Source organism: Pseudopodoces humilis, chromosome 1 (genome assembly GCF_049639895.1).
Source record: "Pseudopodoces humilis isolate 2021_Gansu_Grassland_sample_001 chromosome 1, ASM4963989v1, whole genome shotgun sequence".
NCBI classification, from domain to species: Eukaryota; Metazoa; Chordata; class Aves; order Passeriformes; family Paridae; genus Pseudopodoces; species Pseudopodoces humilis.
This window is the reverse complement of record NC_142200.1, coordinates 51979143-52003148: the sequence shown is the minus strand read 5'-3', so window position 1 is coordinate 52003148 and position 24006 is coordinate 51979143. Positions and strand designations below refer to the sequence as shown.

The window sequence follows — 24006 nt, the reverse complement described above, 5'->3', positions numbered from 1 at the left end:
AGCATCCACTAAAAAACACTAGCTTTTAGTAGAACTAAAAGTCAGTAGCTAACTGAAGGAGCATAGTGCAGTAGGGAGAATGTAGTAGCAGTGTGCATAAAAGGGTGCAGAGGATGATAAATGTTTAAGTGATGTTTGTAAGGGTATGTACTGAAGTATTCAGTATGATATAATGGATTTCAGTAACTGGTATAATGGAATTCAGTAATAAAAGTGACTGCAATTGGAAAGCCTTTTGACCACAATTCCCACATCACCTGTATGAAGTGGGTCTCTTTGGCTGCCTTGTTACCAGGCTGCACTGTGGTACTTTTGTTGATATGCATGGCCTTCACAGCTGTACACAAGGGAAATTGCACAGGATTTTTTTTTTTTTGTCATGAAATAGTAACATTCAGTATGCTGAGATACAGAATTCAGTTTCTTCATGTTGTGAAACATGCATCTTCCTGTCCTGTGATGAGAAAGGTCACACTTTTGTCCATTTTACTCTAAAATTCACTGTACAAATATAATGGGATGAAAAGGACAGAAGTACAAACCCACCATTGTAATGCATTTTAAAATTAAAACTTCAGGAGCAGACCCCATGGAAATCCAGAGTTAGTGTCAACAGTTATTTCTCTTTGGAATAGAATTAGCTCTTCTGCTATGTGAACACAGCATGCATATTAAATGCAGCATCCTATAGTGCTATTGTCATGCCTGCTGAATGGATTAAAAGAAAATGAAAATTCCTCCTTCCGCTGCTGGTGACTGATTTGTTGCACTCCTTAGGGTTGGGGAGATGTTTTATGTAAGACTTAACTTTGACATGCTGTAAAATGGAAACTGCTGCAGGAACAACAATTTTGACTTCTGTACATTTTCAGTCTTGGTAATACAGTCCTGAAGCAGAGCACATTTTTGTACACAGCTTCCCTACTAACATAAAGGAAAAAAATAATTTAAACAGTCTTGGCAGCTCTAGGAAGGTGCCAGGAAAAAGGTGTGGTCTATGTTAATTTGATATAGTGGCTTAAGTCTTATTTCATTATTCAGAGATCCCCCTTGCACATCTCCTGTGCAGACATTGAACAGATCCAACCCTGCTGAGGGAACAGCATAACTCTAATTCCAACACCAGAATGGCTACTGGTAAGTGATATTTTTATTCCTTTAATCGAAGCCGTGGCCAACAGGAACCAAATTCTAGATGAAGCATGGAAAATGCTGCCTGTGGGGCCCCTAGGTAAGTGCTCCAATACATGCATATTCACTTCAGTACTCGGAGATTATCTTGTATAATCAAGGGAAAAACATCAGTCCTTCAGCACACCTGAAACATGCAGGGACTTGTTCTGCAAAATCTGACAAGCTCAACAAGACATACACTGCAGAGCCACTGACCATTTCCCTGGAGTTTACAGCTATTTCCACTATTTATTCTACCAGAAAGCACCCTTTGAGACCAGACCAGCAGACTGGAAGCTGTTCTCCACCAGTGAGCTGGTGAGGGATGCAGATGTGAGCCGGAATAGCTCTGGGAAGCTGAGCACCATTTGCTTACAGAGGAAGCACTCACTTTTCAGAGCACAGGCATCTTTGCTGTGCGAGTGTTCAGGGAGGAAATCTTCTTCCATTCTGGATACATTATATACTCCATAACGTATGCAGTGGAAAACAGTTGAAGCATTTTACTACAGCTGGCAGGAAAAAGAGTCCACATGTTTGAGCATTTTGGGGGATTTAAGTTTTTGGCTAATGTGCTGCACTATGAATGCTTGCACTCACAGGACGAGCTGCTGGGCACATGCTGAGCGAAGTTTCACTTGGATACCAAGAAAAAAGGAAGAGAGGACAAACTCCAGTACGGTTTATTGCAGTCAAATAACTTTAAGGCTGCATTTTGATGCAAACTCTGAACTGGGATGCTGTGACACCATCTGTGAAGGGAGCTGTCCTGCTTGCCCCCTGCTACACACTTCGGTGCCTGAAGTCAGCCGCTCATGGTGGTCGGGGACAGAACTGGCTTGGGAAAACAGTGTGCCTGGAAAACAATCCCTTTGTTGTTTACTGGGGTACTTTGCAGGCAGATCACTTCACTCATCTGCTCCTCTGGAAGGGTTCAGAAATGTTTGTCCTGGCACACAGGCAGCAGAGGAGGTGGGGGAGACAGGGGTTGTTGCTCCCCACATGCACGGCCAGTTTAACATACTTGCACCACAGTCCAAATAAAAACCCAAACCGCATGCTGGGCACAAATGAGAACTTGGGATTGGGTTTCTGCACTTTTCCCTTCCTGCCTTGCTTGGCTCCCAGTGTTGCAAATTGCTGGCGTGTGCCATTGAAGTGGATGCACAGATTTCCCCGCTTTGCCGAGCTCCGGGAACGCCAGGGCACACCAGCCCTAACTGGGTCAGAGACTTTCTTTGTACAAGTGAGCTGAGCTGCTGGGAAACCTCGCAGAGCCATGAAGCAGCTTCTCACACATGCAGTGGGGGGGACGGGGTGAGGAGGGGGAGTGGATGAAGTGGGGCTCAGCTTCCACCACACTTGATTCCCTGCCAGCATAAGCTTCCTTCCAGGGCTTACAGGCATGGCACAAGCCCGAGTAAAGCCCCAGCTGCTCCCACGGCTGCCAGGGCTAAGCACCCTGGAATCAGAGCGCGGCCACCAAGCCTGGCATCTGTCACTCCCATCTCCTCTGCGCTCGGGAAGTGGGGGCAGAGTGAACAAGAGACAAGTGAGCCTATTAGCATTTATTATTTCTATTATTATAGCACCTCAGTGCCTAGTTGTGGGCCAAAATCTCATTCTATTAGCACTGTGAAAACCAGAGCCAAACTACCGTAGTCCCTGCCCCAGAGGGCTTACAATCTCCTTTTCCAAACAGGGGTACAAAGAGATGGAGGGGGTAAAAGGGAGCAGTGACAAAATGTTGATTAGTGTGATGGAAAGTGTTGATTTTCTGCTAAGAACCATCAGCTTTTAAATGCTTAGTTTGATTTAGATATTCCCCACACAGTCAATACTTTGTAGTTCTCATGAAAAACAATCAAGAAATCACACAGAACTTCATGTTATATTCAGTGAAAAACATTTTTCATTGCAAGAAACACACACAGGGTTATTTTAAAAAAATATTGTTTAGTTTGTATCTTCTAAGCAGGTATCTGAACATGTTTAAAAGTCTACACATGCAGTGTACAAAAAAAAAGTTAGATTTTTAACCAAATCTTTTGGCTCATTCCTTTATTCAATTTGCACTCTTGCAAAGAAGAGATACCCTTTAATTAAATTTTTGATGAAAAAATAGAAGTGATTTCATAGCAACTGCTTTTCTTGACACACTTGTGTTTTCCCTGTGCTCATGATTTAAAACACAATCTAAATAGAAATTGTGGGTTACATACAGGGATAGACAACAACTGTGTATTTAGGAAATCTATGTAACTGATTTTACAGGCTTTTCTGATCAAAGAGTGTGATTACAGCATTGTGCAAGAATGGCATGTGATTTACAATTTTTTGCAAGCATATCTTATGTCCATATTTTTAATAACTTGCCTGTAAGGGACCAAATCCTTCTATGCTGCTTGAAGTTTCCTTAAAATCAGCTCTTTGACACTGTGCTCTATTCTGCTGGCCTCCTACTGCTGTGTGTCATAGTTAATACTGTGAATAACTCAGCTTGAGTTCAATATTCCTGGTTTTAACTATAAGTACTCTATGGTAGTAATTGTTTGCAGGTTTGAGTATCTTACAGAGGCCTACAGGACAGTATGATTTACGCCCATGCAGAGGGACGAAGGGAAACAAAACCAGCTGGACAGTTTGTAAAACAATTAAACACTTTCCATGGTCAGCTCTGCTATTTGCCATTTGCATAGCCCCGACTGGAATCACCTAAGAAAAACCATTACCTGAAAACAGCTTCCAATATTAGTTTTCTTCTCTCTATGCATTCTCTAAGTTGCTGTAAACATCCAGGACATCCATATATATACACATACACCCCTGGGGATGTGTGTGTATACATGCATGGACACCCACAGGTGTATTTATACACCTATATATATATATATTTATTACATATAGGTGTATATATACACGTATATACATACACAGAGATGTGTATATATATGGATACAGAGCTATGATGTCATCAGGAAACAACAATACTATTTTAATTGCATTCTTAAGTATCGTGGAACAAGGGTATTATTATAGGCACACATCTCAACTACTCCTCCTTTACTACAGTCCTAAAGCTCATTTACCTGAGATCTGCATCTGTAAAAATAAAGTTCCATTTTTTAGCTGCGTGTTACAAAAGACTAAATATCAGCCCCACAGATATGAAATTACCACTTAATTTTGAGACTAATTTGCTACAAGTAAAATATTCTATCTTATAAAAAAGATACTGCTGAAAGAGATACATATTAAAAAGGAAACACGATTCTTAGAGGTCTAAAAATCTCCCTATGCCTTCCCACATGGTAATAAATTTATAAAAAATATTTGACACAGAAAATCTCCACAGAAATCATCCTGCTGAAATCACATACCCTTCCAAGACACCCATCTTGCAAACGTTACATGGTTCAGGAGGGCAAGCTCCGCACAATGAGTATTTAATTCTCGTCGTCCCGTCGGTAGTGAATAGTTTGTATTTCCTGAGCTATGAACATGGCCATCTCTCTCGTGCCTGCAGCAATCACTCGGCAGGACATAAGATCCAGAGGTCCCCCTGAGGACAAGAGGATTAATGAGAAGTGTCTTAAATATAAGCCATGCTGTAATTAGATAGGGTCAGAAACACAAAACAAATTCATATGTAGCTCCTTTTGGGGTGGGAAGGACAATTCAACAACTCCTACGTGGAAATTCCAGCAAAAAATTATTTTATAAAATAGATAGATAGAGAGCCAAAGTATGCAAGAGGAGCAGGGGATGCCTAGATTTTTTCAGTAGCCAATAATAAATGCAATAAATAAATGCAATATTCCCCTCTTCTAGCAAGGGGACAGAAATTCAGAAGTTCATTCAGCATACCCTTCTTAATCCACAGATCTTTCCACAGTATCCAGGTACTGATCACCAGTAAACCATGACTTTGAGATGTGCACCATCTAAATTAAGTAATAATCTGGAGATTGTGCTGCCCTTTACTCCCTCTGAGTAGTTTCTAGTCATGTATGTCCAAACTGGTACCTCAGAGTCCTCCTTTCTCGGGAGGACGTCTCTGCTGAAATCTAATTGGAATGTCTGAGTGTACCTGCTAATCTCCTGGGCCGGTTCCTTACTGTAAGTACAAGGCTTTAAGGGAATTACTCAAAGTCTTGGAAATACAGTTTGACTCAGAAGACCTTTGATGTGATGAAACCTCCTGCTGGAATTACATCAGTGTGTTCTGAATAACCAGCCCGAGCCCAGTGGAGAGCACAGACATTTCTACAGGATATCGCTAGAAACGAGGTAGAGCCTCAGGGGTGGCACTGGACTGAGGTACCCTGAGGCAGCCACTCACTCAGTCCCCCAACAGTCAGTGGAAAAGCAAGGGCATTTTGCTCACCTGAAGTGTCTATCACAGTGCCACCTGCCTCTCTGATGATGACAGTGGCCGCTGCCAGGTCCCAGCAGTGCAACCCAAACTGGTAATAGGCGTCTGCAGCGCCGGACGCCAAGTGGCACAGGGCCAGCGTCGAGCTCCCAATGACACGGACCCTACACCCCACAGCAACACAAAGAAGAAAATGCTTTTGACTTCAGCCTATGTATACAACACACTTGTTGGAGTAATTTTTTATTTTTTTTAATTACTTTTTAAAATGACTTTTTGGTCACAAATGTGAGACATATGCTTACCCATGTGCTTGGGCCTTGAGCAATCTCTCAATGTTACCAAGGAACAATTTCAATGTTGCAGGGTCACGTTTTGGACCAATTTCTGTTAAAATTAAGGCCTTCGAGATATCTGCAATGGTAGGGAGATGTTTCCATTAATTCAACAGCTTCCAGGTAGGTTCCATAAATTTGTTTTTAAATTATACACTAATGGACTTTTCACACAAAAATAATTTTTACGTCCCTTTTCCTACTTTCTCATAAAGTGACAACTTTGCATAGAAATTCAAGACTAGGTTTCTCCTATCAAATGGTCTGTTCTAAACACACTTAAAAAAACAAAACAGGAGGATTAAAACCAAAAATGCATTCTTACATTCCTTCTCTTTCCATACGTTGTTTTATTTCATTGACCAGTTGCCTTTTGGCAAATTCACTAATACTAGCAGTCAACTAAAAATAATCCAGAAATCTAGCAACTGCTAATGATGTTAATCTATTGATATTTGAAAACAGGATGGTTTTTGAATAGGGAATTTTAATGTAATTTGTTAACCAATTATAAACATTTGGGAACCCAGTAAGAGGAAAGAAAAGTTTCTTTCTAAATCACCAGTCACCTAGTAATAGCTCATTCTGGCATTTCAAAGACTGAAGACACCTTATGACTGAGAAAAAAACCCTTCTTATGACAAATTAAAGCAGAACTTTTAATAATAATAATCTGTAAATGTTCTATTTGTCTTGTGTTCAGCAAAGGCAATGCTGTCCTAGAGCAGATGGAGATACCAGCCTTGTGTAGAGTCAAAGGAGAGACTCACAGTGACTTGAGAGGTGTTGAAGCAGTCCTCATGTGAGATCTGAATATTGCCAGGCTATAACAAGCGTGTGCCAATGTAGGTGGAGATGGTTGATCATATTCCAAGTGTGCCTGCTCCTGCTGTTCCAGGTGAACTCAGAGGAGTTAAAGCGACGACAAAACTCAAAGGTTTAGTGGTGGAAAACTCACTGACTGGGTTGTGTCCACTGCTAGGTGTCACCTCCTACCCTGGGCTAAAGGGTAGGAGGCATTCATTCAGGTAGGAAACCTCTACCTGGTTCTTACAGTTACCTGCATAAGCTGAAAGTTTTCTGCACAAGGAGCAAGGAGGTTTTCAAAAGCAAATTAGGCTGGAGTGAGGCATCATTTAATTAAACAAGCTACCAAAGAATTTAGTATTGCAGACGAACCTTATGGATTCAAGCAATGTGGTAAAATAGTTGGTGAGTAACAGATACGTAATTAGATTAAAAGTTACAGGGTGTCACAAACATCTGTAGGAACATGTATTCAACTGCTTCTTTTTAAATTATTGCTTTAAAACAGAAAAACACCAATCCAGGCACGCTGTAGGGTATTTGTTGCTTAGCCACTACTAAAAATTCTGGATGGTGAAAGCAATCTGCCTTAGATTATTTGCCATAACAGACCCAATTTATAATCAGAGAACATTTAATGCCCATCTCATTGCTGAAATACACCAAGCATGCACACCATGCCAGTCATGGTTAGGTTGTGACTGGGACAGTTATTCTTTTGAGTTATTAAAAATACTTCTAATGCAGAGACAGATCTCCTCAATTTTCCTCAAGGCTATAGCTGGAAATTGGATGAACAGACTAAGGCAACTAAGAGGGAGGTCTCTGCTTAGAAAAAGGAGCTGACTGATCACAAGACACTATGAGATTTTGGGATTTCAAGATATTAGATAAAATTTACTGACTATTCCTCAGTCTGATAGAGGTAAAAAAAAAAAAAAAAGGCAGGCTTGATAGAAAAGATTTAACGGTGATGTAGATAAAGAGGAAAAGATCAGTTCTGTTGAACACAGAAGATTAAAAAAAGAAAATACATTTACAGTATTAGCACATGTAAGGCCTGACATGAATCTAAGCATGAGAAGAAAGTATCACTCAAGATAACAGGGAAGATGGATCCTTCATTTGAGTGTATCATAACTGCCTGAGTTGTCCATGGTGGACTCCCATACCAAATCTCTACAAAAATGGGTTTGCCTGAGCTGTGATTTCAGATTATTAAATCTGAACTATGAATGTATAAGTGTAGATCAACATCATACAACAACTACATTTCCTGAAAACAAATGGCAGCAAGTGACATGAGAGTTTAGATCTCAAACATGTCATGGTCACTTCAGTTCCATGGGCAGGTAGAGGGAAACACAAGTCTCTCTTCCAGGGTTGGTTTATCTCACTGAAGCCACAGCCCTTACAGAGCAACTGTGATTTAAAACATTCATAATATCAGTAGAAGTGAGATTAAAGTAGATCCAACTTCACTGGTGAGAACTTCCCACCACAAAATGATGTATCTCAAAACAAAAGAAAATTTCAAAGCATTTGGAAGGGCAGAAGGTCTACTTCCCTTGCTATGTTCTAGACACCCACATAGACTGGATGTCTAGAGAAAGGAAGACAGAAGTGACATGTGCCAAATTTGTTCATTGCTCAGCTGGGAACCAGAACTCTCTGACTGCAAAAGCATGTGAAGCCATTTCCACAGTGGTTCATGCAGCCCAACTGGGAGTGCCCCCAGGTCTTCCTAATAGTCTCTGCCAGTATGGGCTTCTTTGGAATATGACATATTTGAGCACTGATAAAAACATGATGTATAATCCCTGATTAAAATCTTAGGGATTTAAGATTTACAATGACTTTACAATCTGTCTTTTCAAATATGTAGACCCCAGATCACTATTAACTTAGATGAATAGCCAAACTTTCCAAATTTTAGGTAAAATCTTGATGCAGGTATTTACTTCAGCCACTAAAGAAATCTGTATGTCAAATTGCTTGAATTTACTGTGTTTTGAGCTCATTAAATCTCCCTTTGGGGTAAAATTTTTACCACCTCATGTGTGCAGTGGTACGGATTTTTGGCACATGTCTGCTTCTACTTACAACTGAGTGCTGTGCTCTCCTCTGCATTTTGGTTAACTAAAAGAAAACTTCTCTAAATAATACCAAATTATTGTTGTCTATAATCATTAGGTAAACAGACAGATCTATGACTTGGTTTACTGATAAAAGAATTCCATTCAAGCATTGGCAAAATATTGCCGGCTATTTGTACATTGAAACATACCTCACACACCAGAGCAAGCTGTTATAGAACCCCTAATGAAGCATGCATCCTTTAATACACTGTTAGCACATTTGCCTACAGACATCAAACACTCTGTGACGTACAAGTTCATTGGAAAATAAGTGAATAGCATCCACAATAGTACTCTGAATTCAATTCACCATTCCCATTGCATCTTGCTTATAAAAAGTTATGCCAGTGCTCAGCTGGAATGAAACTGGTGAATCTACACATTCTTCCTTATTTTAAACAATGGTTGTGAAGCAAAATAATTTAGGATTATTTAAATAGTTCATATTCAGATGTATATTTTAAAAAGAAAAGGAGGAAAGTGATTTTTCAGAAAAAAACAAACACAAAACAACAAAATTATCATGCAGGTGAAATACTTTCCATCAGGATAATGATGTTCATTATCCTAATGATGATTTGCAACAACTCTGAAACAAAATTAATATATTCCTTTTAGAGTTCTAACAAAATCTAGACCAACCTGTCTCTTTTGATACCTGAAGCCTTTTGTCATTACAAAATGCCCCTTGACCTCTTCTACCAGTGTATAATCGTTCTTCAGTGCAGTGGTAAATTACACCAAATTCAAGCTTTAAGATTTTGAAAAGGAAAGAAATGAATGCAACTCAAATTACTCATCATAAATATAAACAACTACTAATGGCAAAAAGATCATCAATATTTTAATTGGTACACATAATAAAAATTACACTGATGCTAAAAAACTGGAATAATTCTACTATTACTGTGAGATATAGGTCATATAAAATTCAGTTTATAGAGAGAAGTTAATGCAATGTGTTCCTGATCCTCTAAATTCTTACTCACAGTTTGGTTCTGTTCACATTAGAATGGATTAAACACTGAGTTGTTTTCAAAAGCAATTGAAATGTTTTTACTGAAAATATGCAAGACCTCTGAGGCAAGACTCTGAATGCTTTGCTTTCACTGGTGAGCAGTTACTCCTTGAAGCAACCCCACTGACTTCGTCTGGACCACAAAGATTTGAGGCCCCAGGATCAGTCAGGCATCCAAACTCAGGAGTCATGGCCCACTCTTTATTAACAGTGCACGCTTTTGTAGGCACCTCAGCTTTTGTGGTGCACTGAATTTGCCTGCCTTTTCAATCAAAGCAGTACACTCTAGTCACTTGTTCAAATCTTTCTCTGCAAAATCCTTTTGTCTCCCGAAGTCACAGGACTCCAAGAGAAGGAGCTGGGACAGAAATACCCTCAATGAAAGCTTAAGAATGTGCAACAGTGGAATTTTTGTAGGGAGATTCTGTTTACCAATGAAAAGAGGGTCACACTTAGACCCTTGGTATTTAAAATTGTTATTACTTCAATAGGCTCCACCAAAAGACTTTAAAGCACTTTACAAACTTCAAGGGTCAGCTCTGAAAATAGCTCCTAGATGAGTTATATTAGCATTGTTTAATTTAAGGGTACACAAAAATTAAGTGACTTGCCCAAGGTGTCAGAAGTCGGCCACAAGGTCAAGAAAACACCTCAGATGTTTTAGACTTCAAATTTTTTCCTGCTGCACTCGGTGCTCATCAGAGACAATTCAAAGGTAATAGACTGTCTTGGCTCCCTACCCTGAGGTCCCATCTAAACCAAGGGTTTTTTTTTTGAAGAACACACTATTAATAGACTCTTTCCCTAAAGACATCTGCAGGAATTTCTTCAAGGCTTATAATCAGGCCAGCTCCCTTGTGTGTACTTTGGCTCCTTTTCAGTTTACTCTTTTTTCTGCTTGTCCTATTTGGGAGATTTAACATAATTCTTTACTTTTGTTTCAGCTTTGTTTAGTTTACATAACCCAAAATATGCAGCATCAAAATCATGATGGTGTTCAAGAAAACATAAATATTAGAGAAAGCTGTCTGGTAATAAAATGTAGTGTTCAAAAGGACCTTTGGCAATGAATAAATTTCAGAAAAGCATGGAAGTGTTTCTCCGCAGTTTCCATGTTTGAAAAGTCTAACCAGACAAGTACGCAACATTATTCTGTTTAAATCAGTAAGAGGTACTAGTACATCTGAAAACTTGGTTGTTACTGAATTCTTGCTGGCTTTGCTTAAAGCTATACATATATTTAAGATTGTGGAATTAGGCTGAAAGAGGCACATTCATTGGCAACTTGAGTAACTAGTTATTCCATAGATATATATCAAACTGTAAGCCAGCAACATCTGGAGAAAAGGCACTAGCACAAATGAGTATAGCTAGGAAACTCAAAATGGCACACTGGAAGGCTAGGTACCTTCCCACCCTCACCATAATCAAGCTCTCATGTGGTAAATATATAACTATTTTACTGCGTTAAGAAAAATACAAATGCAGATTGAATGAACTAGGTCCGTAATTTTGCAGTCTTCATAAAATCAGTTCTACATTGACTCTTTGCAGGAGTTAGCTTTCACAGATACTGCTAGCAGGAAAGAGGCAATAATAATAACACAGGAGCACTGGGATATGTGTTTAAATTATGAAAAGGCAGCACTAAATTGAACTTATGGTTTTGTCTAACTAAACCTTGCTCATACCAGCACTTCCTTTTTCTCCAAATAAACCTTGCAATACTTATAATAATTTATAGAATTCTCTTTAAATTGCCAGTTTGCATAAGTAAGTTTTGTAGGACTATGATTTTAAATTATTAGAATATGATGAGATGCATTTAAAAAGCATAGAAAAACCTGAGTAGTGACTGATTTTTTTTTTTAATTTTTTTTTTTTATTTAAAGTTCCCACACGGTTTTGAGACTTCTAGCCAGCTTTCAGGTTCCCATCCTAAAGAACATATTTCATACCTCTTTGTTAACAGCAAATCCAATGCTCACTGCCACTGTTGGAAATCTGTGAAAAATAAGAAATGAAGTAGTACTGATAAAAAATCTCTCAACTTACTCCTTAAGCAACCCCTTAGGCAACAAAGCCCCACATGGAGCCCTGTGAGTTTACTTTACTTGTCAAAATGCACTTGACATTATACTATTTCTCTTTTGTCAGCCTCTTTAACTTTGTCAATTCCTTTTAAAATGTAAGTTAATATTGGAGAAGGCAAGAAATAAACTCATGAAGACATCACAATTTTTACACTGAACATATAGTATATTTAGGGCTGGTTTTTGCTTTAGTGTAATTGAATTATCCAGTGTAAAAGCACTGATGTTATAACAAGTCATTGGTTTTAAGAGCACATTTTGTTCAAGCTGTGCATCTGAGATAGCAATTAAGTAGCCTGAAGATACCTTGCTGCTGATACCACAATAAAAAGAAAACAGTTCCTCTATGCTCTCCTTTTTCAAAGTGATGATCATGTATTTAATTTGGTCTGTTTGACTATTGTATAATTACTACATTTTAAACAATGAAATAAATTCATTTCTTAAAAACACATTTCAGAAAGCACTTTCAAAGTCCAGAAAATACTGCTAGAAAGAGGAAATTTCACTTAATTGTATGAAACATCACTACGTGGCATCCCCCATCTCCCCTGGAATTCTGTGTAATTGCACCAAAAGTCAAGCAAATGATTAATTTTTGCTTTATGAAAGTTGTAGTTACTTTAAGCCGCTAACTATAAGGCAGGGTTTCTAAGCAGAAATATTATGAACAGCCATTAGTTTACAATGCCTCACACTTGAATGGTGAATTAAAAGTTAATTTTTGCAGCAATCACCCCACGACTTCGTTCTGTGGAGGTACTTTATAAATTCAGCACCAGTATCTCCGTGCAGCTCAGCTCTCACACAAGCAGTGGCCGCACTTCCCAGCAAGAAGGAGGCACCCGTGTCTGACGCGGGGCGCAGGGCGCTCCTGGAAGGAACGTGTGGAACCTGCACAAGGCGCTGGGCCAAGCGCCCTCACAGCACGGCCTTGTTCCTGCGGCGCCACTCGAGGCCCCGCACCCTAAAGTGCCAAGGGCAGAAACGCCAGCTCACCCTCAGGTAACAGCACTAACGTGGCCTCCCCCCAACGCAGCCCACCAGGTACCAGGAGATAAAGGGATGGCTCCTTCGTGTGAGCCAAAGGAACGAACCCACCAGGTTCCTCTTCCTCAGGAGGAAGGGAGGACCTGTGAGAAGCTACATTTTGGGTTTTGATGTGTTTCCCAGGCTGCTGGCCACTTACCTGTGCACAAAGTTGCACGTTCCATCAACAGGGTCAATAATCCAGGTCGGACTGTCGGTGAGGACACATTTTGAACCTGCAGCAGTGGATTCTTCTGCAATAAACCTGCATGTGGTGCAAGGGTAAAACAAGTATCCCAGACCATTAGCTTAGATGCATGACTTGGAAAGTACAATTCCATCATTCTTGTTTTTAAGAGAGAACTTCTCCCTCTCTCGATAAAACATTCTTGTATAAATGTAAACATACACACTGCTTTTTAAATTTAGGAACTGGTAAATTTCATAGAGACTTTGAGGGAGAATGCTTGAATCTACAGCATTCTATTTTATATATCAAAAAAAGAACTCTATTTATGTACACTTTCCCAATATACCATTAAGGAAGCCATGAAAATGAATGCAGAAATAGATCTGAACTGATATCCCTGGAACTCAAGGAGATTATTTTATGCAGAATATAATTTTACAGGCTAGGTCTGTCTCTTGCAGTAAGTAATATAAACTGCAAACTGTACCTGCTTCTCTTCTGCAGTCAAATTAAGTCAGAAGGAAATAATACACTCTTAGAAAATTCACACTCTTGTTTGTATTTGTATTTTTTACAGTAATCTGACTCAGGAAATCAGGTTTACAAAGCTGGACTTTCTTTTTCCCATGACCCAGAAAAAAATCAACAAATTATTTTTTGTTTGTTTGTTGTTTGGATGCACAAGGCACAAAATGAAATCTGAGATCATCTTCTCTTCTGTTGTTCTGTCCCAGTTTCTTTTAGTAGTTTTTTCCTTCTTTTTCCCTGGGAAACAAACATCCAGTTCTGGCACATTTCCTGTCGACCTTAATTATCCCTGCTTTCCCATAAACTGCCCAAGGTCTCTTTCTGTAAGAGATGTGCAGGTGCTACTCTCACAGATTTTCATAAAGCCCTATATGTACAGGAGTAGAATCCAACTGCTAGTACCAAATCTTGCTGGTGGTTTCACATTTGAACAGCTGGGAGTGATATTCAGAGTTTCTGGAAATGCTTGAATACAAAAAGCTTCTCTCAAAGACACAAAGAGAAAAAAAAAAAAGGATAAAGTAAAGTGAGAATATCTTTTGCAAGAGTCCATCCCTAGGACTAGAGTAGCAGCTATTTTATTTTGTGTCTTCAACCTGTACCTCAAGATTCCAGATACCACATGAAGCCATGAGTTTAAAATGTTCTGCAGACAGCACAGGAGGAGGCTTCTTGAGTTTTCCAAATGCTCAACCTAAATAGAAACAGACTATTTTGATAGCATTATAGACCCCCAGCTGGTATGAAGATGGAATTAGGAAGTGTTGGTTACTATTTTTATCTCCATTAAATGAAACAGCTGAAGGACAAAGTGTTAGTGCACAACTGAGAAACAGGAAAGACTTGAACAAGTGTTTGAAACTCTCAGTTTAACATAACACTTTGCAGGCTCCTTGCTTTAAATATTCCATTATTTAGTCTTGTTGTTGCTGTATCACTTGGCTTTAGCTTTCACAAAACCTGTAATCAGCATCCAAACCCAACCATGCCTTGTCTATGCTGCTGAATGCAGAGGAGGTTCATCTTCTTGTAGGTGAAGCACCTTCAATCCCACCTCAGATTATCCATATTCCATATTAATTATACCTCTGCTTCAACCCTCTGCCAGTTCCTCCAGCTGGAGCTTGACCTATAGCTGCTGTCTTGCCAGCCAAAGAAAGGTGAAACGAGAACCTCATTTAAGACAGGAGTATTTCTGTGTAAGAGGTTTGCCCTTGAGTATTGGGAGCCAGTCCCTCGCCTTTCTCTCACAGTGGGGGTGTGACGCTGCAGTCCCTGAGCTCAGAAATGCTAACCTGGAGCTGGGGCACAGCAGTGCCACTGATAAAACCTTCATGCTCAAGAGCAATTTTTCCAGAACAGATGTGGAACAAATTAGGTGCACATTTTATAAAATCTGGGCTAATGGGTAGCAAAAAAACCCTTGCTGCTATACAACACTGGGAAATGTGAGAGTCCTGCAAGTCACCTCAGATGTCTTGCTCTGTGTCCTGTAAAAACCTGCAAACTAAGCAAAACACTCCGTGTGAAGTACTGGAATAAATTCTAGGAACAGTTTGAGAAGTGGGAGGGGTAGCCACCTCATTAAAATAGTTAATTTAATATGCCAGCCTGTCAGCTCCTCTGACCTCTGCTCAAATCTGGATTACAGTTTATTCCCACTGAAAATGAGTCTAGTAATTTTAGCCAAGCCTTAGACTACCTCTGTTCACGCCATGGGGCCACTCTGAAATTCACTGCAGGAACAGCAGAGAAGCTGTAACCTACCATAATCTGCAGCGGGAATTATATCCAGTTGAGTACAGGATGGGGCTGTCCCTCACCTACACCCATATGGGGATTTGAGGACAGAATGATGGGAAGCTAGAGTTGGATGTCACCCTCTCAAACTCCTGTATCCTGATTTTAATGCCTTTAATTAAGGCCACAAGGAACGCAAAAGATGGCAGGTTGTGTAATAATAGCATGGGTAAATGTTGGGATAGCCTTTTGCAACCAGTAGCCCCTGGAAGTCTGGCTGTGCCTACCCACAACTCAGGATCTATCTGAAAAAATATCCTTTAGAAAAGACTCACTGGGGGCACATCAGAGTACTAAAAAGTGAGCAAAGATTAAAAGTTGAGTGAAGTGTGAATGAAGATGATACATTCCACTTAACCAAGAGGAGAGAAGAAAAAAGAAACATGGGACAGAATTACTTTTTGAATGGTTTTCCGAGTATTTCTCTTTACTTCTGAGTACACTTCCAGTATCTCAAGACTTGTAAGTGCCTCAGTGCAAATGGCAGATTCTAATAAGATCCCTTTTAATTCTTCTAACACCTGAAGTCCGTTTTGTTTCATAGGACATAAGAATCAAGATGATTTAGAAGAAAAGAAATAACAGAAATCTTCAGTGCTGCTTTCAACAGCAGGTTAGGGGAAAGACTGAATACAATATAAATGATCCTTTCATATTTTCACTGTACTTTAATTTAGCCCCTGACTGCTATTGTAGACTCCTCATTGCACATGTTTTAACCTAGTCTAGTTAAATTTAGTTTTTATCTATTGCTTAATCTAAACGCATTAATTATCTGAACAAATTCTAAGCAAACCCAACAACCCCTATCAACAAAATTGTCTTGAAGAAATGGCAGTTTCTTCATTTACTTATAAAGTCAGAAGTTAACTGTACAGAGTTGATAAAATCTGGGGTTTTTCAGTTCCTAGGCCTATGCTGACCTTTTGTTCCCATTCTGAGTGTGTCTGGTGATTCGCATTTTATGGGAAATGTGTAGGTTTTATGTTCTCTGCCAGACTGCTCAAGGAAAAAAAAAACTAACGTAGGAGTGGAGATGAGAGAAGAGCACAGCCAGCAATAGTAGAAGGAATATTACACAAATAATAGGCTTGTAAAGCCTGGCATTCTCTTGAGAATTGCAGCCAAGAACCACACATAATGCTGTACAACATGCCATCACATACAGCATGTATTTAGAAAGCCATATAAAATAGTATAAAATATGCTTTCTGCTCTTCTTATGGTGGTGGTTTTTTGCCCAGCAGCATCTTGGACAATCACATAAGTAGCTGAGCCGTTCAGATTTTCCTCTTTGTTCATTTCTGCACAGTGCTAAAATGCAAGGCTCATTCCCATCAGAGATGCCCACAGCTAGAAGGGAGTCAGACACTATTTAAGGGATATGCAGGCCTTGCACTGGCTCTGCAGGAAAATGAATTTTATCCACTGATGTCAAATGTAGAAATCAATGGCAGTCTCTGCATCAAACCAAACCTGGCAAACTAATACAAACTCTCTCTCTAATCTGTGCATGAGCTGAGTTGTTATTTTTAAGTCAACCACAATAATTCAAGAGGAATTGACAACCTGATCTACTTTTAAAACCTTGGGTTTGCACACCATGTAGTAATTTATAGCCTGTTTATGAGTAGGCATCCAATACTGATGATGACAAACAGACCTGCTTCTCACTGGTCTTACTATAGAACACAAGGTAAATGTCATTTAATACACTTTTACCTCTCCTGATCTGGCAAATGCATATGTGTGATGGCAACAGGAAAGGTCAGCAGGGTGGGACCTTTGCTAACATATATTTCTGCTACATTTTTATAGATAGCATTAGCATAATTTTTATACAGTAGGCAACAGACCAGTATTCTGAACATCATGGAGATCCACATGAAACCTTTATCCATGATGTCCCTGCAGGGGAAACATTGCTATTAAATACATATATTGAGAAACATAGAAAATACAAAGTACTAAGTATTAAGAAATGGTACTTTTAAAAAATAGGAGTCCTATGAAAATGTCCAACAGAAATTGGTTAATATATAAGAAAGATACAGAGACGTAAGAAAGATACACAGACTTTTAAAGTTCCCTTTAAATACCAATCAGATATGCAGCATGTAAAGGACAAAAAAAGGTCACTGATAGTTTCTATAGACACTCACCTGTGGGAGGGAAACTTCTCTTTCAGAACAGAAATAATTAAATTTTCCACAAAATGATCGGTTTCTGTCACGAGATCTGCTGCAGATGTCTTTGTGGACACTTGTTTTTCCTCTGTTAGAGCTTTCCTAATAATCTGAAACAGAAGTTCATAAATCAGATTTGCTGGGCATTCAGCCTGTGCATACTAAAATAATATCATCACTGAAAAAATATAGCTAATACTGAAAAACAGCTGTAGGCCTAATTCTACCAGAGGCTGTTCTAATTTTTTGACAAAAAATCTTTCTGAGCTAATGAGCATTCTTTGGGAACACAGCATTTTGAATCACTGCAAAAACCTCACTTGACAGTTTAGAAAAGGACTGATTAAGGCATACAGCTAAAGGAATGAAAGGATGTTGGTAGTCATCATGATTTAGAAAATTACCAAAAATATACACAAGATAAGAAAAAGCCTCAAGGCTCAGGCATTTTTCAAGGAAAGCCCTTTTTATTTACTTTTTTCTTCAATTATTTTTTATTTTTTATTTACAGGGCCAATACACCACTGTTCTCTTACTTTAAAAGATATGCAATATGGAAAATATAGTGGCTTTCCATTTTGCCAACAAAGACACATAGTTTTTTTGGGGTTTTTTTGTGGGCTTTTGGAACTTTAAATGCTGGCCACCCTCTGGCTCCTAAATAATTGCCATGTATTTAACAAGAACAAAAATTAAAGCTTTCTCTCGATAGGAAACCAATGATTTAAACTGGAATTCTCTTCTGGAAATGTCTTTATCCGATTCTCCAGAGTATTACTGTTACAAACTCAAGTACAAATTCACATATGGGAAAACACTTAATGAAAGCTTTTCTCCATTTTCTCCTATTTTCTTTCTGTTTTTTTTTTTTTTCCCATCTTCTTCATTAAAAAGAAAAATAAAGGGACAGGATGGAAAAGGAGATTGCTTATTTTTTAATCAGTGAAAATAATAAATTATTTGAAATTAACAAAAAAACCAAAACAACAAAACAAAGCAAAAATTTCACACCACTTATTTGTTTAGAATTATTGTATTAAACCCAGCAGCAACAGGGTCAATATTACAAGTCCTGTCTAAAATTTATATATTTCAGTTTCTTAACTAAATTTCCATTGATCAAAGCATTTTAAAACCATTGAGAAATACTCGATAACCAAATAAAACAGTTCTGCTGCATTATGCATGGGAAAGGGAGCCAGAAACTCCCAAATGTCATCTCAGCTCTTGGTTTTCATAGTATAAAATACTATATTTAAAGGGTGTGCTAATTGTTCTGACAAGTAATGGATGTGGCTGACTATTGCCTTAGTATAGAAGGAATCTGGACTAATGTTTCTGCTCTGTGGGCTGTAAAACATGACTTGTGCCTATTTACTGAGCTTGTGAGGCCAGGTAGTACTTTTCAGTTTGAGGTCTTGCTAAAGTTCATTACTGTATCTCAAAATATTAACCACATCTTATCTTTTTACTCCTCTCAATGCCTTGCGTGGTTGTCTTGAAGGATTTACGATGGAAGCATGAAAGTGTAATTCCAGCAAGGCTCTTGGGCTCCTTTTCAGCCCAAAGCAAAATCCAAAACACTCCAACCACACTCAGCTGTGTATTCTAAAAAAACTGCTATGCTGATACCCTTTATTTTATTTGTTCTTCTTTACTTTCCTATTGTCTTTACTGCTTGGAACTTGACAGTGAAATAGATGAAGAATGCTCTCCTTTTGACGAGAAGATTTTAATTTCTTCTAAGCAATGCCACATCTTGACTTCTATTCGGTTTTACTGATCGAGATTTTTGCAGCCATTTAAATCAGTGCCACTGCTCAGCAGGGCAGTGAGATCATACCCGAGTCTTGCTGGGAAACAAAAAATGGAGATGAAAACTCCTGTGGATGTGCTCTGCAATCAGCTGATTTCATTGCAAGCTTGAAAACTTGATCTCTCCAGTTTGAGTACAACCCTTTGCACATCCCAGCTTCAAATTTAGTATTTTTTCATTTCTGATCTTTTACCCAGTTGCTCATGACCATTTTTAACTTTAACCTGGTCTGTTTCTCTGGTGGCCATTCCAGCCACTTTGGAGGCGGGAGTAGCCAAGGGTGTGCCTGCACTATGAAGTGGTGGCCGATGGTGCTCTCACCCATCTCCTCTGCGGGCCCACAACACACATTTAGCATTTACCAGCCCTGCAATGAGCTGCTTTTCCCCGCCTCTTGTGCAAGTGATATGTCAAGAGGAGAGAAGTCATGATGCTGGGCTGAGGTCACCAGCCACAAATGGGCACCACAGCTGTGGAGACTCGCCCACAGCACGCGGGACGGACGGCTCTGGTTCTGGCAATTCTCTGCCACTTACAAAGTGCTTGACAAAAGGGACCCCTATGCATTTGCTCCAGCTTGTACAGGTATGCAATCCAAGCCAGAATATCCCCATACAAGGATCACACTTTCTGCATAATTGATGAAAAACTTTTATTCTTTAGAAAATTATCAAACAGCTGAGAGCAGTGTAGAATTCAATTTATGTGGAAAAATCCGTAAAAGTCACCTGCCTACAAAGGAGTATTTAGAGCCTGCTGCCTCAGAATATTTTGAGTGTCACTCAACTCCTCTCCTGCAGAAGCCTTACAATAAGGTTTGTGGATACCTGCTGCAATTGCCTGGTCTTTCCAGATGGACACGGGGTTCCATGAAAGTCTCACTCTAGGTTACAGGCAGCAGGTAAGCAGAAACCAAAGGAACTACAGGATGATGAAATGAAAATAGTTGATTGCACCTTATCCCCATTGTACAATGAGATTGGCAATCAAGATGATGTAAATTGGCTGTAAATGTACTTTACTAGACTTTATTCCTGTACTAGGGCTTGTCCCTAGATTACAGAGATTTTTCAGCAATTTCTAAGCAACTGATTTTTGGGAGCATGGTTATTTAGAGCAGAGCCATTTAACACTCTTAGCCCATGCTGCCCCTCCTCTAATGCAGATCTTATCCTAATACCCTGCTTGGGAGATTTTGGGGGGTTATGCAAAGCAAGGGGAATTTACATCATTACATGGAGACCACATCACAGAGCAAGACCCAGGCTGTCCCTGCTCCCTCCTTCATTTCCGTTGGAGCAGGGGAAATGGAGACACTGGGGCTCAGGGCAGTCAGTCCTGGACTCTTCCTTTTTAAATGCCTTTATTAAATTTATTCCAACAAAGGAGAATGAACAAGACAGAGGGCCAAGATGCCTTTTCTCCCAATACTTGAGAGCTACCTACAGTAGTGTGCTCATGTCAGCTATTTCATTTCACCATACTGCTTGCACTCACCATATACTTCTGGGAGATCCAAGATGGATTTTCTTGGTTGCAATACTGTCCTGAAATATTTGCCCACTGATAAAATCAAATGTCTAGATAAAAAACAGTAATTCAGGGAATTCCAATCTGGTTTGCTAAAACATCTATCCATGTTACATAGAAAATAGCCTAAAAATTTCCCCTGGGAGCAAATAACAGGGGAAAAAAATCTTGGTTTTTTAGAATACCAATGGAAATTTTATATTTTTTAAAATAAATTATTTATTTATATATTTTTAATTTTTTTTTTAGTGTTATTCTGCTAGGTCTCTTATGTTTCATAAAATTATTTTCCAGGAAATAAAAAATAAAAAGAAAACCATGAGAGAAAAAGGAAAGAAAAAGTTTGGACTTCAGCATACTGTGTCCGAATGTCAGTTTCTTACTCTTATTTTTACCTGGATGCATGTTTACTCATTTTGGTAAAGCTTTTCCAATTCTGCAATTGGAGAGAACTGTGCAGGTATTGCTCAGTGCTCCCAGCATCAAAGATACACAGACTGGTCATGACTGCTTTTCTTGAGCAAAGTCATATCAAACCTATGGCTGTACTCTCATGAACAGAGCAAGCAGCTTACTCACAGTAAAAAAAAACAAAAGAGAAGTTTGAAAAAGTGTAGTTATTTGTGGCCTTATAGAGTGAATTTTAAAGCAGGTCAATTACAGATGTTACAAAACCATGGCCATTCTCGTTATGAAACAGCCATACATACATTAAATGAGAGCCTGTGATATTCCATGAAAGTAATAATAACAAAACAACAGGATGGGCAAGAAAAGCAATGATTTTAACCCAGTAATAGAGGTTACTCCAGCAACAACACTTTTGACACATATTCAAGCATCATTTCTTTATTGGCCTTTTAAGTTTAGAAGAAACTATTCCAGAGTATAGATGCCTATCTTTTGGAAAGAACCTACAGTCATAAAAGACAATGCAATACAAATCAAGTAGCTGTATAAGCCAAAAGGGGAGACCAGAAAACTGTATTACTGGTTAACTTTTCCTAGAAATCCAAAATCTGGAAGTGCACGTCTTTCTTAGGGCCAAGTCTCTTGTAGACATTTTCTAATGATTCCAACCCTTCCTAACCTGCCACAGTCCTGAGAAAGGGAGAACCTTAAAAGACAGGCTGAAGCAGCAAAGTTTCACGCTGGGATGGAGACTGGAGCTGGATCTGGGGAGGCAGAGAGTGCAAGATTTCTGGGGATGGAGGTGAAGGTGGAAAGATCTGGGGAATGGGAAGAGAAGCAGAAGAAAAAGATGAACTTGACTAGTGGAATCGACTGCTTTTGGTGATCCTAATAACCCCCATTTTTATAAATTTTCAATAAAAATCCAGTCCTACCAAACGCATGTTACACTGCACTTTTTGTCCTTAGCTCTAGTTTATTTTGGCAATAGCTGGAAGCAGACTGACACTTAAATAAAAGATAGAGCCATGCCATACCTGCACCTTTTCTTCCAGAAGGATCTCCAGTGCCTTTTGTAACAAAAAAGATTCCTTAACATGACCAAATAATTGGAAAATAAAAAAATACCCAGTTTCCAAAGTCCTACTTAAGCAACATCCTTGTCTGGTTTAAATTCGGCCTGACAAGGAATCAGCTATTTCCTGCCATTTACAAGGTAGCAATGGCAAACTGTGATTCTGGATTCAAGGATTAGTCTTATGGAATGTTTACTTCTTCCAGGAAAAGGTGCTCAGCTGTGATTTACTGAACAAGGGAAATGATTGGGGAAGCTTAAAGCTGCCTTCACAAATTGGTATTTTGAGAAATAAGGTGTGGAGGCTTGAGCAAGTAATGAGTCTCTCTTGTGAAATGGCTGGCAGAATGAGTGTGCTGGAGAAACTCCTGTTTTGAGAGTCTGCGAGAGCATGACCTGTCATCCTGATTTGGATTATCCATTTAGTCCCTGTATTATTAAAACAAGTCTCCTCTCCTCTGGCATTCTGTTCATCTGTGCAGTTGTTTTTTACTAAGGAGAAAATTATGTTTAATAACACACACTAAGGAAAAGTTATGGGTCTTGGACTCAAGATACCAAAGGGGGTTTCTTAAATCACAATGTATAGGTACAAAGTCCATTTCAAAATAGAGCAGAATGGAAACATGAGAGAAATATACATTGTTGAGGTTTGTGTTTTATCCAGTTTCTCAATCAATTGGCTGATCCCACTTCTTGGCTTTGTTAGACCTGGTGGAAGTTTTGCTGCTGCTGCACAGAGTGGGGTCAGGATATCTGAGATGACTAACCTGCTTGTCAAAGCAAGTATCTGAAATAAGCTACTATAGCCCTTCACCACAGTTATTTGTCCCTAGCAAGTGAATTTCGGCCACTCTGAAGACTGCCAGATATAACAAGAGAAAACGTCCTTGACACGGTTATTTTTCTCTACACAAGCTTCTGGAAAACAAATGCTGGCTCCGAAGGATGCAACCTCCGAGGGCTGGGGCCTCCCAGGGAAGGGGCCCCCCGAAAGGATGCAACCCCCGAGGGAAGTACCCCCGAGGGCTGGGCCCCCCCTGCCCCGGGATGGGGCCTCGAGGGAAGCGGCCCCGCGGCACGAGGCCCCCGAGGGACAGGTCCCCCAAAGGTTTGGGGCTCCCCGGGATGGGGCCCCGCCGCCGCCATCCCTCCCTCGGCCGAGGGCTCCTCCGGCGGCCCGGCTGAGCGGGTGCCGAGCCCCGCCGCCCTCCTCCCCCTCCCCAGCTCTGCGCACCAGCCAAGCGCCCGCACGGCCCTTCCTCGGACCGCGCCGGGAGAAGGCTCCTCCGGCCGCGGGGCAGCCCGGCCCGGCCCGGGGCCGGAGCGGCTCTCACCTGCCCGGCGCGGCGCGCCAGCTGCACCGCCACCTCCGCGCACTCCTTCCAGGGGTCCCCGCCGCCGCCCGCCGCCGCCCGCCCTTCCTCCTCCTCCTCCTCGCACGGCTTCATCGCGGCAGCCGCGCTGCCCGGAGCGGGGCCGGGGGGCGCGGGGGGCCCGGC

The 24006-nt window shown here is 40.1% G+C and overlaps 1 protein-coding gene across 2 annotated transcripts; it reads right to left on the bottom strand.

Annotated features, from left to right (window-relative positions):
• Positions 1-2726: 2726 nt before the first annotated feature.
• Positions 2727-23969, bottom strand: IMPA2 (inositol monophosphatase 2). 2 transcript variants are annotated; one of them, XR_015773968.1, is made up of 9 exons: positions 23842-23969; positions 17649-17782; positions 13129-13233; positions 11805-11850; positions 9471-9579; positions 5854-5962; positions 5561-5712; positions 4095-4735; positions 2727-4051 (listed from the first exon to the last, which is right to left on the bottom strand). XR_015773968.1 is itself a non-coding variant. In XM_005517267.3 (8 exons), the coding sequence occupies exons 1-8, from the start codon at positions 23953-23955 to the stop codon at positions 4620-4622; spliced, it is 885 nt and encodes a 294-aa protein (XP_005517324.1). In that variant the 5' UTR covers positions 23956-23969; the 3' UTR covers positions 2727-4619. The 2 variants fall into 2 exon arrangements, 1 of the variants encoding a protein (XP_005517324.1); XM_005517267.3 differs by having other exon boundaries at positions 2727-4735.
• Between the last annotated feature and the right edge of the window lie 37 nt (positions 23970-24006).